This window comes from Triticum aestivum, chromosome 7B, assembly GCF_018294505.1.
Source record: "Triticum aestivum cultivar Chinese Spring chromosome 7B, IWGSC CS RefSeq v2.1, whole genome shotgun sequence".
In the NCBI taxonomy this organism is placed as follows: Eukaryota; Viridiplantae; Streptophyta; class Magnoliopsida; order Poales; family Poaceae; genus Triticum; species Triticum aestivum.
In genome coordinates, this window is record NC_057813.1 from 127962112 (window position 1) to 127980151 (window position 18040).

General features: G+C 41.2%; 1 protein-coding gene across 4 annotated transcripts; it reads right to left on the reverse strand.

Annotated features, from left to right (window-relative positions):
- Positions 1-5655: 5655 nt before the first annotated feature.
- LOC123157066 (uncharacterized) lies at positions 5656-11518 on the reverse strand. 4 transcript variants are annotated; one of them, XM_044575308.1, is made up of 13 exons: positions 11235-11518; positions 9813-10028; positions 9257-9685; positions 8979-9146; positions 8661-8870; positions 7726-8529; positions 7306-7532; positions 6994-7151; positions 6789-6887; positions 6560-6694; positions 6332-6432; positions 6156-6228; positions 5656-6038 (listed from the first exon to the last, which is right to left on the reverse strand). In XM_044575308.1, exons 3-6 carry the CDS (start codon positions 9410-9412, stop codon positions 7885-7887), a joined length of 1179 nt encoding a protein of 392 aa, XP_044431243.1. In that variant the 5' UTR covers positions 9413-9685; positions 9813-10028; positions 11235-11518; the 3' UTR covers positions 5656-6038; positions 6156-6228; positions 6332-6432; positions 6560-6694; positions 6789-6887; positions 6994-7151; positions 7306-7532; positions 7726-7884. The 4 variants fall into 4 exon arrangements, with proteins under 4 accessions (XP_044431243.1, XP_044431241.1, XP_044431242.1 ...); XM_044575306.1 differs by having other exon boundaries at positions 9257-9708; XM_044575307.1 differs by lacking the exon at positions 6156-6228 and having other exon boundaries at positions 9257-9708.
- Between the last annotated feature and the right edge of the window lie 6522 nt (positions 11519-18040).

An 18040-nucleotide genomic window follows, 5' to 3' on the forward strand; every position in this document is an offset into this window, starting at 1 on the left:
CCAATATATCTATGCGCGTAATTCTCCTAGTGTCATGTTTGATATTTATGATACATCTTATACCATGGATTTAGAAGATTTCACAACTGCTTGCAAACTCCCGCAGTGGGGTAATATTAATGATCCTCGCAAATCTGAATTTAGAGATTTTCTTGCTAGTATTACTGTGGGAGAATCTAGGGACATAGCACAAGCTACCATAGGGAGCATTCATTTTCCTGCTATACATTATTTTGCTCTCTTCATTGGTAGATGCATTAATGATAAAGACGAAGCTTGTCACATGTGTGTCCCTGATCTGTGTGTCCTCAAGAGTGCTGTTTCAGGTTATAAAGGTTATAACTTGGGGGCAATTGTTGCACGTAGGTTGCAGAATAATAGTAGAAAGGGAGATTTATTTGGAGGAATTTATGCAACCCGTGTGGCTAATTTTCTTAATATAGCCCCACGAGAGGGAGATATGATTTTACCTCCTATTTATTTGGATAAAGAAGCTATGTTTAATCATCATTTTCTTGAGAGGAATGAACAATTCCTCCATTATCGACTAATCTATGACAGACGCAACGTCATCCCTGTTACTCTTCCTGCTCCCTACCTTTTTGATTATCAGGCAAAAGGAAGATATGTTGTCACCAGGGAGGAAGCAGCTGAATACGAGAGGGGAAAGGAGGCAGCTCGCCAACACGCTGCTGCTCAGGAGGCGGTTGCCTCTGCTGCTCAGTACAACCCCAGTTTCACTTATGGATATCAGCCAGGTGGTCCTTGGTATTAGACCAACTTAGGCCAAAAGCCTAAGCTTGGGGGAGTACGTATTTCTCACCGACTTTACATTCATGTTCACACACTAGTCGTCGGTGCTCATACTCTTTCATTGTATTATCCATGCTAGTTTAAATTTCTTTTTCTAGTTTTCTTCTTGTGTGTTTGATAAACTTTAAGAAAAATCAAAAAAAATAGTTAGTTTAATTTCCATGCTTGTAGTAGAAATTAAAATGAAAACCCAAAAAGATTTCTCGTTCTTCTTTTACTTGTTGGGAGCTTTCCCGTGTAAATAGTTTTATTTTCTTTTCTTTCTTTTGGGGGTTGAGAAGACTATATTGAAAATGCTTAGTGGCTCTTATATGCATGATTGTTTATTTAACTTAGAGCCCATATTACCCTGTCTTCTCTCTTGAGTTGAATGCTTGCAGATTCCAGCTTAGTCCAATGCACGTGCACTCTTATTATTATACTCGGTCGTGCGAGTGAAAGGCAATAATGATGATATATGGACTTATTGGGATGAGAAAAGCTGGTATGAACTCGACCTCTCTTGTTTTTGTAAATATGATGAGTTCATCGTTTCTGAGTCAGCTATTATGAAGTAAACATATTTGCAATGACATTTAGAGATTATAGTTGCTTGTGCCATGCTTGATTAGCTATGAGTTATAATGGTTTACCTTACGTGCCAACATGCTATTAGAATGATTATGATGTGATATGATGGGATGGTATCCTCCTTTGAATGAATTGAGTGACTCGACTTGGCACATGTTCACGCATGTAGTTGAATCAAATCAACATAGCCTTCATGATATTTATGTTCATGGTGGATTATATCTTACTCATGCTTGTATTCGGTGTGAATTAATTTTAATGCATGTTTACGACTGTTGTCGCTCTCTCAGTTGGTCGCTTCCCAGTCTTTTGCTAGCCTTCACCTGTACAAAGCGGGAATACTGCTTGTGCATCCAAACTCCTTAAACCCCAAAGTTGTTCCATATGAGTCCACTATACCTTCCTATATGCGGTATTTACCTTCCGTTCCAAGTAAATTTGTATGTGCCAAACTCTAAACCTTCAAATTAAATTATGTTTTGTATGCTCGAGCAGCTCATGTTACAACTAGGGCTGCCTATATCTTCCATGCTAGGTGGGTTATTCTCAAGAGGAGTGGACTCCGCTCCTCATTCACGAGAAAGGGCAGGTAACCAGGATGCCCAGTCCCATGATCCAAAAAGATCAAAGCAAATCAAAATAATTAAACAAAACTCCCCCAGGGCTGTTGTATGTTGGAGGCACTCGTTGTTTCAAGCAAGCCATTGATTGATGTTTGTTGGTGGTTGGGGGAGTATAAATCTTTACCATTCTGTTTGGGAACTGCCTATAATGCATTTAGTATGGAAGATACATCCATCTCATAGTTATTGCATTGACAGTGAAAGTATGCCGCTCAAAATGTTATTCACTCTCTATTTTAAAATCGAGCTCTGGCACCTCTACAAATCCCTGCTTCCCTCTGCGAAGGGCCTATCTATTTACTTTTATGTTGAGTCACCACCCTTTTTATTAAAAAGCACCCGCTGGAGAGCACACTGTCATTTGCATTCATTTCCATTGGTTTATATTGGGTATGACTTGACTGGATCTCTTTTACCATGAAATACAATGTTTAGTCAGTCCTTGATCTTTAAAGGTGCTCTGCATTTATGTTTTGCGGTCTCAGAAAGGGCTAGCGAGATACCATTTTGTTATATCATGTTATGATTGTTTTGAGAAAGTGTTGTCACCCGAGTTTTATTATTATGGCTCGCTAGCTGATTATGCTATTGATATGAGTAATTGTGAGACCTAAGTGTTATTGTGAGTATGCTTAGTTCACAATATTTGCTGAAACTTGAATGCTGGCTTTTCATGTTACAACAACAAGAGCAACAGAGTTTGTAAAAGTTTTTCTTTATCACTTTCAGTTTATCAACTGAATTGCTTGAGGACAAGCAAAGGTTTAAGCTTGGGGGAGTTGATACGTCTCCAACGTATCTACTTTTCCAAACACTCTTGCCCTTGTTTTGGACTCTAACTTGCATGATTTGAATGAAACTAACCCGGACTGACGCTGTTTTCAGTAGAACTGCCATGATGTTGTTTTATGTGTAGAAAAAAAAAGTTCTCGGAATGTCGTTGAAATCCACGGAGGCACTTTTTGGAATTAATAAGAATTTTTGGCAAAAGAATCAACACCAGGGGGCCCACAGGCTGTCCACGAGACAGGGGGCGCGTCCCCCTAGGGCGCGCCCTCCTATCTCGTGGGCCCCCTGGACCTCCACCGACCTAAACTCCAACTCCATATATTCACATTCGGGGAGAAAAAAAATCAGAGAGAAAGTTTCATCGCGTTTTATGACACAGAGTCGCTGCCAAGCCCTAATCTCTCTCGGAAGGGCTGATCTGGAGTCTGTTCGGGGCTCCGGAGAGGGGGATTCGTCGCCGTCGTCATCATCAACCATACTCATCACCAATTTCATGATGCTCACCGCCGTGCGTGAGTAATTCCATCGTAGGCTTGATGGACGGTGATGGGTTGGATGAGATTTACCATGTAATCAAGTTAGTTTTGTTAGGGTTTGATCCCTAGTATCCACTATGTTCTGAGATTGATGTTGCTATGACTTTGCTATGCTTAATGCTTGTCACTAGGGCCCGAGTGCCATGATTTCAGATCTGAACCTATTATGTTTTCATGAATATATGTGTGTTCTTGATCCTATCTTGCAAGTCTATAATCACCTATTATGTGTTATGATCCGACAACCCCGAAGTGACAATAATCGGGATACTTCTCGGTGATGACCGTAGTTTGAGGAGTTCATGTATTCACTATGTGCTAATGCTTTGTTCTAGTTCTGTATTAAAAGGAGGCCTTAATATCCCTTAGTTTCCGCTAGGACCCTGCTTCCACGAGAGGGTAGGACAAAAGATGCCATGCAAGTTCTTTTCCATAAGCACGTATGACTATTTACGGAATGCATGCCTACATTACATTGATGAATTGGAGCTAGTTATGTGTCACCCTATGTTATAACTATTGCATGAGGAATCGCACGCGGCATAATTATCCATCACTGATCCATTTCCTACGAGCTTTTCATATATTGTTCTTCGCTTATTTACTTTTCCGTTGCTACTGTTACAACTACTACAAAAACCCAAAAGCAATTATCTTTACTTTTGCTATCGTTACCTTTATTATCATACTACTTTGCTACGTTGCTGCAGATACTAAGTTATCCAGGTGTGGTTGAATTGATAACTCAACTGCTAATACTCAAGAATATTCTTTGGCTCCCCTTGTGTCGAATCAATAAATTTGGGTTGAATACTTTACCCTCGAAAGCTGTTGCGATCCCCTACACTTGTGGGTTATCAGCCTCCCGAGCTTGTAGCAATGATGTTGCCTGCAAAATACTAAATGATGCAGCTCATATGCTTGAGCCCATTATAGCTGCAGCAAGGAGAGGGGAATTACCGGAGCAGTGGGAAGCACAACAGAAGCAAGTGACCCAACATGAGAGCACAACAGAAGGTGAAGGGCAGCCAGCAACAATGCATCGAAGGGGGCCAACTCATCAGCAAAAACATCCCCAATGCAGCAGGAACAAACACCACTTGACCCAAAGCAACAACAGCCAAAACATCCAAGGAAGAAGCAATCAGATTGCCCCACGCAGCAGCAACAAGCAGCTACCCCATACGTAGCGCACGATACCGGGGAGGGACCCATGCTTCAAAACCCAGCACGTGTGCCGAAGGAAGGTCAACCGACGGAGAAGTCTAAAAGAAGAAAGACTTTACTTGAGCAGCGAGAAGATGCTCAAAAGAAGAAGGCAAAAACAGATGAGAAGAAGAAAGAAACCAGGCCCAAAAGGAAACCTGGACCAAAGAAGAAAACAGGTATCTGCTCGTATTACAAAGAAGATGATCACAGTGTTGTAACATGTGAGTTGTTGAAGGCTGCGATGGCTGTCCAGAAATGCAATTACTGTAACGAGCCTGATCATGCAGTGAGGCATTATCCCTACCAAAGGGCTGCGAGGTCAATGGAGGCTGGTGTCAGTATAGCAACAAAGCTGAGGCTTTGAAGAACAAATTAAGAGAAAAAAATGACTGAAAATGCTTTCCTAGAGTGTTTGTTGTCCTTCCAGAATGTATACAATCTCAAATTAACTATTTTTTCATGCTAGATTTTGTCCGCATGAGAAAAAGCCTAGTTCAAACGTGTAAAAGAAGTCTCTTATTTGTACAAATTTGTGCTTAAATTGTGTGTTGGGCAACTGAGGATACCTATATTTATAGTGCTTATGATGTGTTTAATTTCACAAGATTATTTTATTGTGTCTACAAATCAGTGTTGGACTAAAAATGATGAGGTCTTCATAAATTGGTCTATATATTTGGGTGTGCTTCCTTATACTGATGGTCCACTGAGACAAACTGAAAAATAAAAAGCAGAGTCAATGTTGGAAAAAGCTATCCTGATGCTTCAATGGAAGAACAGAGTCACTGAGTGAACATATTTATGCAACAAACTTGCATTTTGAGTAGAAAAAAATTGCTCCTTGCATGAAGAAGCGACGAGTTGGAAACTAAATAGATTCACTATAGGGGTACGACTGCTTCCTGGAAGCATTTCAAAAAGAAGAAAAAGTAAAAAATGATAACCTGTATGTAAAACCTAGTTAGAAGTTAGAACGTCTGACATTGGTTTTCAACAAACTCAAAACTGTATAAAAATAATACCAAAGAGTGATCATATATTTGTCACACATGAGCGCATGTTGCATTCATCTTCGACAAAAAGAAAAGAAAAAAAGGAATACTAAAAGAAGCAAGTGAGGGTATAGAAGCTGATTTTCATCAATATGTGCTGCATCAACATCCATATAGGACATGAAAAACATGTCGAACCCATGCCAAATGGGCGTGTCTAAACAGAAGTACAACAAGAGGGTATGCATCCATTACACTGAGCCTACATTCTTGTTTGCAGCAAAAGTTGTGAACTACAACCCACGAAATAGTTTAGGACAGACACAAAAGCTCCCCGGAAGAACGAACTCCATCCACCCCCCTTGATGTTGATGATGAAAAATGATCTTCAATCTTCAAGTCAAAGATCCAGCAACTTCTTCAACTGGTCTGCGGGGTATAGTGTATTGCTGGGGATGCTTGATAAGATCTGCTGCAATGCGTTTCCGGAGGTTTGGGATGCAACTCTGCGACAATGGAAATGAAAAAAAGTAGGGGATTAAAAATGGATACAAGAAAATGGTAAACTCCTAACTAGAACAACAGTATGCTCCAATTTGTAGAAAAGGATAAAAAAATTGCACCTCATCGAAATGCTTCATGACAACACCATCAAAGTTTTTGAAATAAAGAATTGCATAGAAGCCACAATTATAACTAAAAAAATACAGAAAGATACAACAAAGATCAATAAACACTAACCACCACAAAATCAAAATCTCTGTAATTTGGACAAAAATTACTGGAAATAAATGCTTACTGCGTTGATTGCTTCGGGTAAACTGGGGTGACCTTCACAAATCAATCAAGATCAAAATGAAATGAAGATTCATTGCATGCAACTTTCTTTATGTTGGCAATCTGATTGGATGCAACACAATAAAAACAAATTCAAAATACTGAAAAAGGAGGGGTTGTTTTCTTTTAATCATGCAGGTTTGAAATAGGATGAAAGAAACAAAATGATAAAGCAAGCAAAAATCATTACCACATTGTTGGTTGCCTTCTAGAGCAAAGTAACATTCATGTCGTTCTTGATGGAGTCGAAAACATTGAATTGCTTGTCCAACAAGTTCACGACAACCACCGCCCAATGCTTATTCTGAACGACAGAAATGAAGAGCTGGATGCAACAAAAAAGAAACTAGATGTTACATAACATGCTTCAGAAAAAATAAGGTGAAAAAATGTCATAGCAGTCAAGATAAAAAACTTACTAGATCACTTTTTGAAATATGGTTGTTTTCACATGCCCTTCTGAACTCTCTTTCACAATTCTTGTGATCAAACAAGTCGGGATCCATAGCCAATTGACTCTGGAAAAAAAGAGTAGCAATGCAACAAGATAGCACAACCAGATGATTTTATGTATGTTGCAAAGAAAGTGACAAAAAAGAACCACAAGATCGAGGGAAGACTAACCCCCATAAACACTGAGAATGCAAACTTCTTTGGCTTCTTCTTATTGTACAACTGCTCCAAGTTGAAAGTTTTCAGATACAATGCCATTACCTCACTGTCAAGATCACCTCGTGGCTTTAATGAACCATGGAAGTTCTGAAGTGATGTGTGGAAACCCTCTATTTCAATGAAATCAGGGTTGCAAAACATTTCAACATGGGACAAAGAGACACATGTTGACAGAAAATAAAAAGGAATAGTAGATTAGTACTATAAAAAGCTACTGACCCACAATATATTTGGATAAGAGGAACAAACAGAAAAAGGACTCACATTACTTGATCTTTCTTTGCTCTTGGTATTTTGTACCTACTCAACACATACTGTTGGTACAGAGCATCATCTTTTCGGTCGATCTTGATCCTCTTCATCTTTGGAACACCATCAGGAGGCTGGGCTGTTCTTTTCTTAACTGCCTTCTTCACAAGACCGTTGTGACCGTTGCTACTTGCCTCGACAATCTTCTCACCTGGCTCATGAAACTCTGCTTCTGGTAGACCCTGTTGCATTGGCACAAGAGCAAGAAAAATTATAAGAAAGGAACATTAAAAATTGCTGCATGAACTACAAACATGAACATTGAAAAAGCTTGAAAAGATAGTACATGATGACCAACAAAGGACAAACATGTAGATACAAGTGGAGCTGCGAATGCAGCTAGAGATGCATCATAAGTGGGTTCTCGGATCTCACTTGACGTATGAAGCCCTGGATCAGTGTCAAAACAAGGAACCGATGCTTCATATTGCATTGACAGCTTTGAGTTGTTCTGCCTTGCAAGCTTAGGTGTGTTGTCGAAGGTAGGCCCTGCTGAAACCGGTTGTTGCACATCAGGAGAGGCAGCAACTTGATTTATCGTTTCCATAACCTTCTTTGTGGTCTCAGCATCCATATTGAACCATTCATAATATTTGTTCCCTCTTTGAACAGACTACATGAAGGACCATCATTAAATTCCAGTGCAAGACCTTCCAAGGCAGCCACCGTACCCTGTGATAAAATGACGGCTCTCTCAACCTCATCATCAGTGCCCAAAACTTTCAAATCTCCCACAACATCTTCAGCCACCTCCTCCCACTCCCCCTTATCCTCACCAACCTGCACATCTTCTTTCCCAAGTGTATTGCAACTTTGCATTTTATCCAAAACAATGTCCTCATCATGTCCATTCTGGTTGGTGTCGGGACAACCTGCAGCTTCCATCTCAACCTCGGCTTCTTGTGTTGTGGCACCCATGTGAGTTGTAGGGCTTGTTTGGGGTGGAGCCCTGGTGTCACATGCTCCTGGTGCATTGCTTGCTGGAACTTCAAAGGTAACACCTTCAAACGTGTGTTCCTTGGAAGTTGCAGCAATGGAGTTTGCTTCAACCAAAATATGTGCTACACGCTTGCAGAAAATTGACTGCATTATCTGGCTGAATGATGTCAGAACATTCTTTACTTCTGCTGCATGCAACTTCTTGTGCTTCTCATATAATGGAACCATGTGGGGTGGGATCTGCTTCAAAGAGAATTCGAAAAATGAAACAGAAAAAAAGTTGAGTTTTACATCATCAATGCAGAAACATGCACTAGTTATTCACTGAAAGAAATTGAGCACAAAATAATCAAAGAAAATAACATGCTTACCTCCAAGTCTTGACTAGAAGGAAGCGGCTGCAGCCACTCATCTAGAGAGCCGCACACATCACCTCCAATATCGCTCCCATCTGTGAATGGATTGGTTTGTATCTCAGGAATGTTTCCATCTCCACTAACTCCATCCACATTGTTGTTCTCGCAATCATCTTCGTTGCAGCTCTCAACTGATACGTATGGTGTCTCTGGCAAACGACGAAGCTGCAGAATATCAAAAAAAGATTTAATCATTAGATCAAAAAAAAGGCAGCAAAACAAAAATAAAACAAAAAGAGTTATGATAATTGAAAGGAGGAAAAGAGGTATTACATTCCGTTTTCCAAATTCAATTTTATCAAGGCTGAGCTTGTTCTTATCAATTTCTTCTATCAACTTGAAGTCATTGTTGCAAACGAAACATGCCCTTGGGAGAGAGTAGTTGAATCTATGCTCAGAGACCAACCCCCGAGGCACATCGACAAAATCCATGTAAATTATCTAAAAACAATCAAAATGCCATTGTGAGCAAAGCTTCTGCAAAAAATATGATACTGGAGCGAATAATAAAAGAAATAAAACAGACAAAAGCAATAAGATCATTGGCATACCGCAAACATTGGCAGACAACCGCCAATCCAGAATCCACTTTTCCCTGCCTCCCTCTTCTTTTGGTACTTCTTCACCTCCTTCAAAGCAGCAGCCAGAAAATGCTCATCCCACGCAAAACTCATTGATCTTGTCCATGTCAACCAAGCTCGCAACATACTCCATGGGGACCATGTTGCCAGTCCCAGGAGATAGCACGAGAGCAATGCATAAAAACACCCAAGTCCTGTTGATGGAAACTACATCACGATCGTCTGCCCCCTTCAGCACTTGGATAGCATGCTTCATTGGAGCCCTTGACCCTACTCGATAGGCTTCACGGAGCGCATGAGGCTCATTCCTCCTCAACAACTCCACTGGCCTTGACCCAGAAGGAACATTAAAAAATTTGCACACCATGTCTTTCGTGAACAATAGACTTCTTCTTGTGACTGCAAAAAATAGATGCAGCAAACTGGTGCGAAAAACACAATAAAACAATTGCAAAAACGAAGAACCCAGCGACAAACAAATACAAAAGGTAAAAGAGATGAGAAGCATTCTGATTGTCATGCATACCTAAACAGTGCCTTTTGTGTGTCAATTTTCATAACTATCCAATCAAGCATATCAGCCGGCACAGAGAATGAACTGATGTTTAGGAGGGATCCAAAGCTGCTTTTGCTAATAACTTGCTTCTTAGCTGTAGACTGACTATTCGCAATCTGGCGCAGGCGGGTGGGTGAGAAACATGTTGAAAATGACCAATCGGCAGTACACTCGTCATCGTCCATTCTGCAAAAAAGAAGAAGAAAATAACAGCATGAGTAGTATGGCTACGGCCTGAAAAAATATAAAAGGGAAGGGAAACATTCATATAAAAAAGATGGTGTGAACAAGAAACAACAGCATGAGGATGGACAGTAGTATTGCAGCACGACACTACCACTAAAAAAAATAGAGCACTACTTCTAAAAACAAAAGCTGAATCTGAACGCATGACTACAATCCTTAGAAATAAACAGAACGATATTTCACTGTACTACATCTGAAAAATGAAAAAAATGGTGTGCTGCAATACAACAGAAAAATTCAGGTTCAGTTACACACTGAATTTAAATTGAACTAGCAGAAATAACATTCAATTTTTAGGTTAAGTTCCTAAAAACCTAAACCTCATGGGTGGTGGCAAGTTCATCTTTTAGACTAGCATAAATGTTTCCTCAAATTTCTTTTGCCATGGTAACAATAGTTAGTATGAATGAAGCTAACACAATCATATTGTGCAGAGCAGAGCATTTCGCTGCCTTGTGGTAAAATGATATATCTCCGCCCGAATGGCAACTAACAAAATGATATATCTCCGCCCGGGTCCAGCGTAAAAATGCAACTAACAAAATACTCTACTGAACTAGTCTGGAAAATAATCTGCCTTAGTGTTAGTCTGAAAAATACTCTGCTGCAACACAACTGAGGATTTCAGATTCAAAAACACACTGAAAACATTCAGTTTCCATCTTACATTTCAATGCAACTAACAAAACATTCACACGGAAAACACTGAAAACATTCATGCTAATATGAAGGATTCCTAGTGTGAACCACCTGGGCATGCCTACGGGCACCACCCCTCAAACACCAAAGCACACCTCCGACGAGCCACTTCTTCCGTCACAACTCCGACGAGCCCAACACCAACCCCAACACGCTCTCCCACCTCCTGCCTAGCAGCTCCGACGAGCACAACCCCAACCCCAACCCGCTCTCCCACCTCCTGCCTAGCAGCTCCGACGAGCGCAACCCCAACCCCAACCCGCTCTCCCTCCTCCAGTCTAGCAGATCTGAAGAGACAAACCCAACCCCAACCCGCACTGCCCCCTCTGGGCTAGCAGCTGCGACGATCCCCCACCGCCGCCACGGATGCACTATTGCACCGCTACCACGGATCCGCTGTTGCATTGCGCATTTAGGAAGGAGGATGTTGAGATCTCGAAGACAAACCTGTCTGCATCGTCATCGTCCATGGAGTGCGACGATGATGCGCGTGTCTCCACTCCGACCCAAGCCTCCAGCGCCGCCATTCCTTTCCCTAGCAGCCGCGTCGACCGTCGCAGGATCTGCGTGAGGGGATGAAGGTGGGGAAGAGGACGAAATGGAAGAAACAGACCAAATCTCACCTGGGGGCGATGTTGCAATGAAATCGAGCCGGGCGAGCCGTCGCCCCAACGCACCTGGTCGGGCTACGCGTGACTCGACCGAGACAGAGACAGTCGCACGATCAGTAGCGATCAGACGACTCTGGAGGAGGTTTACGAGCGAGAGAAATAAGTCGGATGTTTTCAAACGTTTTCCTCCAAATAATGCACAACTGCTACCAGTAATACTATGCCATGAAACTAAATACTTTTTTTTGTAATATGATACTCATTCCTTTACCCATTTTTTATGCACATTCGTTACCCAAATGATAAGGGCCGTAAGGTTGCTGGCATTTTGGGCCGAACGCCTCCTGTGCCGTTGATTACAATCTCGAATCTTAAAGCAGCAACTTTAGATTTATTTTTTCGTTCGGTGAAAAAAGCATCACCCCGAACGCCTCCCCCTCCCCTCACTTCTCTGTCTTCTCTCCCTTCTCCCCAACTCCTCCGCCCATCTCTATCCCGATTAATTCCTCCTTCCCTTTCATTTATCTGGCGACTGCTATGAAGGCCATTCCTAGCGGTGGCGCCATGGCGGGGCGCAGAGGCGAAGGCTGACACACACGTCATGCCAGGCGATCTCAGGCGCGACCACGTCAGAGCCAATTTTGTCTTTTTTGCCACAAGCTCCTCGAATGTGAAGCACCCCGAAATATTGCACACTCATCACACACAGAAGCATCTTGGAAGAATGTCTTTTTATTTTTTTTGATATTATTTTTATTTTACTATTCACTGGATGCAGATGAGCCTGACCTCATCTTTGAGTTACCGATAATTTTAGGGATATACAACTTGTATTACGTTGGTTAAATTGTCAACCTAAGGATACTCGTAAGCCAATTAACCGGAGAGGATATGATTACTGAATAAATTCATTGGATATAAAATATGTAAGAAATTTCGGATACAACTTTGTGACCTAAAAGTTGAAATGTCATGATTAAAGCGATGGGTACTAGACAGTCATTAGATGTTTTTGGTCTTGGTTTGAAGAAGTTATAATGCTAATGGAGTAGTGGGTTATGGGGGGCTAATCATGGTAAAATTAAAAACTTTATTTGCGTATTGACTTTATTCGCAAGAATCGCCCCATAATGTCAATTTGTCCACAAGGAGGGATATGTATGCATCCTAGACCGGTTACTTATGCTCGGTTGGGTCGTAATCTTCTTACTCTTGCCATTTGTATAATACTTGAATGCGTTCAGTTGTTAAAAGACTAAGTGATTTGCAATGGTCCGTGTATGTATTCTCCTAATTTCATTAGAAAAGTCAAGTCATTATTATAATTTAACTATACTTGTCAATGGATAATAACAAATACATTTTTGGTTTTATTCATGAGCAAGACACTTTATATGAAGCGAGACAATGATTCATGCATCTTCCCAATTACCGTGACCTACTGTTATACTAGTTAGGAACATTTGTTTGTAACCGATTATTTGTGGATGCTTCTGATTCTCTTCGTATTTGTGATATATGATACCCTTTCTTATATTGTTGCGCTCATTGAAATTTAATTGTAATATCCAGTTTTCTGGATTGTAACTAGGAATTTTACGGTTGATGCTTTGGTTTGGCTATAACATGGTCTAATGTGAGAAAGTTTAATTTTCTTTTTTAATTTTGTGTGGTATGTGATGTTTGGATGGTGTGTACTGAATTGTTGCGTGCTGCATGGGGGAAAATATCAGGTGACACGGAGTTAGGTTCTCCCGTGATACGAGCCACGCCGTTGGATCTGAGATCCAAGGGTTCACAGCCTAGCTCCTGGAATTGCACGTAAATCTAATATTCATGGAGGACATTTTTACAAAGTGACAAGAGCTCTGTCCGTGGCCATTGGATCTCATATCCAACGGCTCGCGGGAGCTCGTATCACCGGAGCACGCTGGACCTGATTTGTTCCTATAATGAAAGTCCACTGTGTATTACATTACAAGATATACACAATTATTTATTACCCTTTTAGTCAAGAAATTACAATAATGACGAGTGCGTGGATGTCGTGGACAACACCGTCCGGTACCGGTCCCTGGAGCCATTGGTGCGCTGGATAGCAAGGGGATCTTCTTTTGGGGCGGTTCCAGCCATGTCGACACCACCTGGTAGCTCCTGACTTTGTCCTTGACATTGAGAACACATCCACTATGACAACATCATTTCGTGCCCTTGTAACCGAGAAGGAGCGAATGTGGCGGCGTAGGTTCAAGCGCGCCGCATAGCTGCTTGTGGGTCGTGACCTTCATGTGGGATTGGTCGACTGGGAGTGGATCAGAAACGCTGGATTGCTTTGTGTGTTCAAGCATGAAGGGGAGGTGATGAGCGCCAGTACATGATCGACAACGTGAATAATGAGCCGGAATTTGGGGGTGCCAAGTTGGTCACGTTCTTTCTTTAGGAGGCCATTGATTAGATGCAGAATAGAAGAAACCTCGAATGAGGTAGAAAAGGTGGAGGCAAAGCTTTACCTATTTATTTACTTTTCTGAATAAAGCTTTACCTAATTTTAGTCTGCTAAATAGCTGAGTATAAAATCATACACGTCATGAAGTACATGTTAATTAAACTGCTCATCATGAAGTACATCCCACTATTTTGTACATTACCAATTGACTACCATTAATTAAACTGCTCATCATGAAGTACATGTACCGCTATTTTGTATCTACACGTATTTTAGTTCTAGATACATCCATTTTTATCCATTTCCACGACATGTAATTTGGGACGAAGGGAGCACTTATTGGGATAGGCGCATGTGATTTTCTCTCTCCGTTGCCATGGCCTCGGTCGGGTTGAGAAAAGGAGAATGAGAGAGATACGATATTGTGGTGCTGCACTACTAGATGAATTTTACCATTGCTGGTGCTACCTGAACTTTGTGGTAGCTAAATTTTGGTATCACTGCAGCTAGCTGAATATGCATAGACTTAACGCTCATTTAGATGGTCCAAGTATGGAATTTTTGGTGCTACGATTTTCTACAGATGGTACATCAAGTGGTTCGCAGTGCCTTTTTAACTAAACAATGCAGTCTTGCATTCTATAGGGAGGCAGAGCAAGTCCTTCATGCCGATTTGAATTTGGGGATCTGGTGTGACTTGCTGTAAACGTCTTAGCCTTCCTGGCCGACGTGCTTCGTGTTATATAGTTGGGGTGCAAGCCCAGATATGCGTACAAGTTGTTTGAGGAATACATCTTGCAGGAGAAGAATACAAGAGATAAGAAGATAAAGATTACATGAGTATCTAGCCTAACTACTCCTCCTGCGGTTAGCAAGGATCTCCTCTTGACGTACGCAGGGTACATGCACAAAGTCATATCACGTTTAACACCCTCCCTTAATCACAACTTCATCAAGTTGAGATTATGCTTGAAGTCTTCAAAACTTCTTGTAGGAAGAGCTTTGGTAAAACCATCTGCAACTTGGTCTTGAGAGTGAATAAACCGAATATCCAAAAGTTTATTTGCAACTCTTTCTCGAACAAAGTGAAAATCTATCTCAATATGTTTAGTTCTAGCATGAAAAACTGGATTTGCTGATAAATAGGTAGCACCTAGATTATCACACCATAAACATGGAGCTCCAGTGCTTTTCATGCCTAGTTCCTTTAAGATTGACTGCACCCATATGATCTCTGTTGTTGCATGTGCCAATGCTTTGTACTCTGCCTCTGTACTGGATCTTGAAACTGTGGCTTGCTTCCTTGCACTCCAAGATATCAAATTAGGCCCAAAGAATACTGCAAAGCCACCAGTTGAGCGTCTGTCATCTAGACACCCAACCCAGTCTGAGTCAGAGAAGGCACTGATAAGTGTAGAGGATGACTTGCTGAAATTTAGGCCAATGCTCAGTGTATTTTTCACATATCTTACTATACATTTTGTAGCAGTCATATGAACAATGGTAGGTGCATGGAGAAACTGACATACTTTGTTAATAGCAAATGAGATATCTGGTCTGGTCAGTGTCAAGTATTGAAGTGCACCTACCAGGCTTCTGTATTTTGTACTATTTTCTGAACTCAGAAGCTCTCCTTTATTAAGAGATAATTTTTCTGTGCTAGATAAAGGAGTAGGTGCATACTTACAACTTTGCAAACCAGCCTTTTTCACTAAGTCTGTTGCATATTTTTCTTGAGAGAGGTGAAGACCATCCTTGTGTTGCTTGACCTCAATACCAAGAAAATAATGTAGATCTCCGAGATCCTTGAGAGCAAATTCTGCACTTAGATCCTTCAACAGTGTTGTTATTGCTTCATCAGATGAGCTTGTCACAATTATATCATCAACATATATGAGAATGAAAATGGATACACTTGACTTGTTGTAAATAAATAATGAAGTGTCAGACTTTGAAGGAACAAAACCAAGTGCTTGCATCTTTTTACTGAGGCGAGAATACCATGCTCTTGGGCCTGCTTCAGTCCATACAATGCTTTGTCAAGCTTGCACACATGAAGTGGTGGACGTGCATTTACAAGCCCATGTGGTTGTTTCATGTAAACCTCTTCTTTCAGAACACCATGGAGGAACGCTTCTGTACATCTAGCTGACGTAGACTCCATGCCCTGGACACAACAATGGACAAAACAAGACGAATAGTAGAAGCTTTTACAACTGGACTAAACGTGCCCTCATAGTCAATACCATACCGTTGTTTAAAGCCCTTTGCAACAAGTCTATCTTTGTAACGGTCAATGGTTCCATCAGCTTTCCTTTTTATCCTAAAGACCCACTTACAATCAATAAGATTTTTACCTCGTTGTGGAGGAACCAAGTGCCATGTTCCGTTTTTCTTAAGTGCCATGATTTCATCTTGCATTGCTTTCCTCCAACGTGCATCACCCAAAGCTTCTTCGAGAGTATTAGGTTCTCCTGGTTCACCTGTAGAACATACCAACCCATATTTTGTAACATGTTTATAATCAATAGGTTTAATTACCCCTTGTTGTAGTCGTGTTCGACGCAGACACTAGTAGAAAAAGGACCTAATATGAGACACATTAGTGCCGGTTTGGTTTTGAGCCGGCACTAACGTGTCCATTAGTGCCGGTTCCAACGCCTAGCCGGCCGTTCTCATTAGTACCGGTTCGTGGCGAACCTATAGTACTGGTTCGTGCCACGAACCGGTACTAAAGAGGGTGGTGGCAGGGTGTTGTCAGTCTGGGCCCCGTCCAGCACCTTTAGTACCGGTTCGTGGCACGAACCAGTACTAAAGGTCGACGTACATAAACCCTTCGTCCACCCGAGCCACTCTGTTCTTCCCCTTTCCCCTCACTTCCTCTATTCTTCCCCCTCTCTCCTCGAGCTCCTCACAAATTTTGCCCAAAATTTATCAAGATTTGAAGGCCCCCATCCATTCAAATGATCACAAAGGTTAGCAACTTTGTCCTTTCAACTCTCATTGCTAGATTAGCTCTTGCAATGCTTTGTATAGTGATTAATTTGGGAGGAATTATATTTGCTAGTATTTGATTTATATGCAATTTGAGGTCAAAAATAACACTTAGTTTGCATATGTAGGTGTGGTTTACTTAGTGCCTTCTAAATCTCCGTCGTAACCACCGTCGATCGCCCGCACCATCCCGTCGCCGGCACCACCTTGTGGTGAGGCTTTCATGAATGTTTTACATTACCAAATTGATGTTTGTGTGATTTGGATATATAGTTACTCGTATAATTATCTTACCCGTACGTTGTTTGTTATACATAGTGCCATGGTTTTGATATCCGTCCCCGTCGGCCCTCGTCCTTGTTATGATTCGGATGTGGTATATTCTCTTTTAAAACTAGTTGTTGCATTTCGTGTTTATGACAAATTATGCCCATCAAGTTGACATAGATATTTTTATCTAGGAGGTATGTGAACCGGAAATTCCAACCGACCCTATTGTCGAGAGATTAAATTTAGTTGAAAGAGAAAACAAGTATTTGAAAGAAAAATTGAAAAGAATTGAGGGGGAGAAGATGGAATTGGAGTTGCATGTTGCCGATGTCGTCGATGATCACAAGATCAAGATGGAGAAAATGAGGTTGAAGATTAGAAAGATTAGAAAATATGCCATTGATAGTGTGGCTTGGTATCATTATGATGTTGGATCAATTGTTACATTAGTTGCGATCTTCATCGCATTTGTTGTTGCATTTAAATTCTTTAGCTAGAGAGTTATTTGTATGTTGCATTTAATTAAGTGTTGTATATGAACTTTATGTATGAACTTTATGTATGAACTTGTATTAATTTGGTCTATTTAGTGTTGTGTAATGAAGATGAGCCGACAATGGATGTGTGATGACCGATGCTCTCCCGAGTTCATTAATGGCGTGCATACTTTTCTGCGGGCCGCTGAGGCAAACAAGCGGGCGGATGGTTTTATGCCTTGTCCATGTGCTGGCTGTAAGAATGGTCACAGTTACTCTACAGAAAAACCATTCACGTCCACCTATTTAAGTCCGGTTTCACGCCCCACTATAATGTTTGGACCAAGCATGGAGAAATAGGGGTTATGATGGAAGACAATGAAGAAGAAGAGGACGACGACGGCTATCCTGGCCATGGGTTCCCTGAATACGATGATACAACAATGGGGGAAGAAG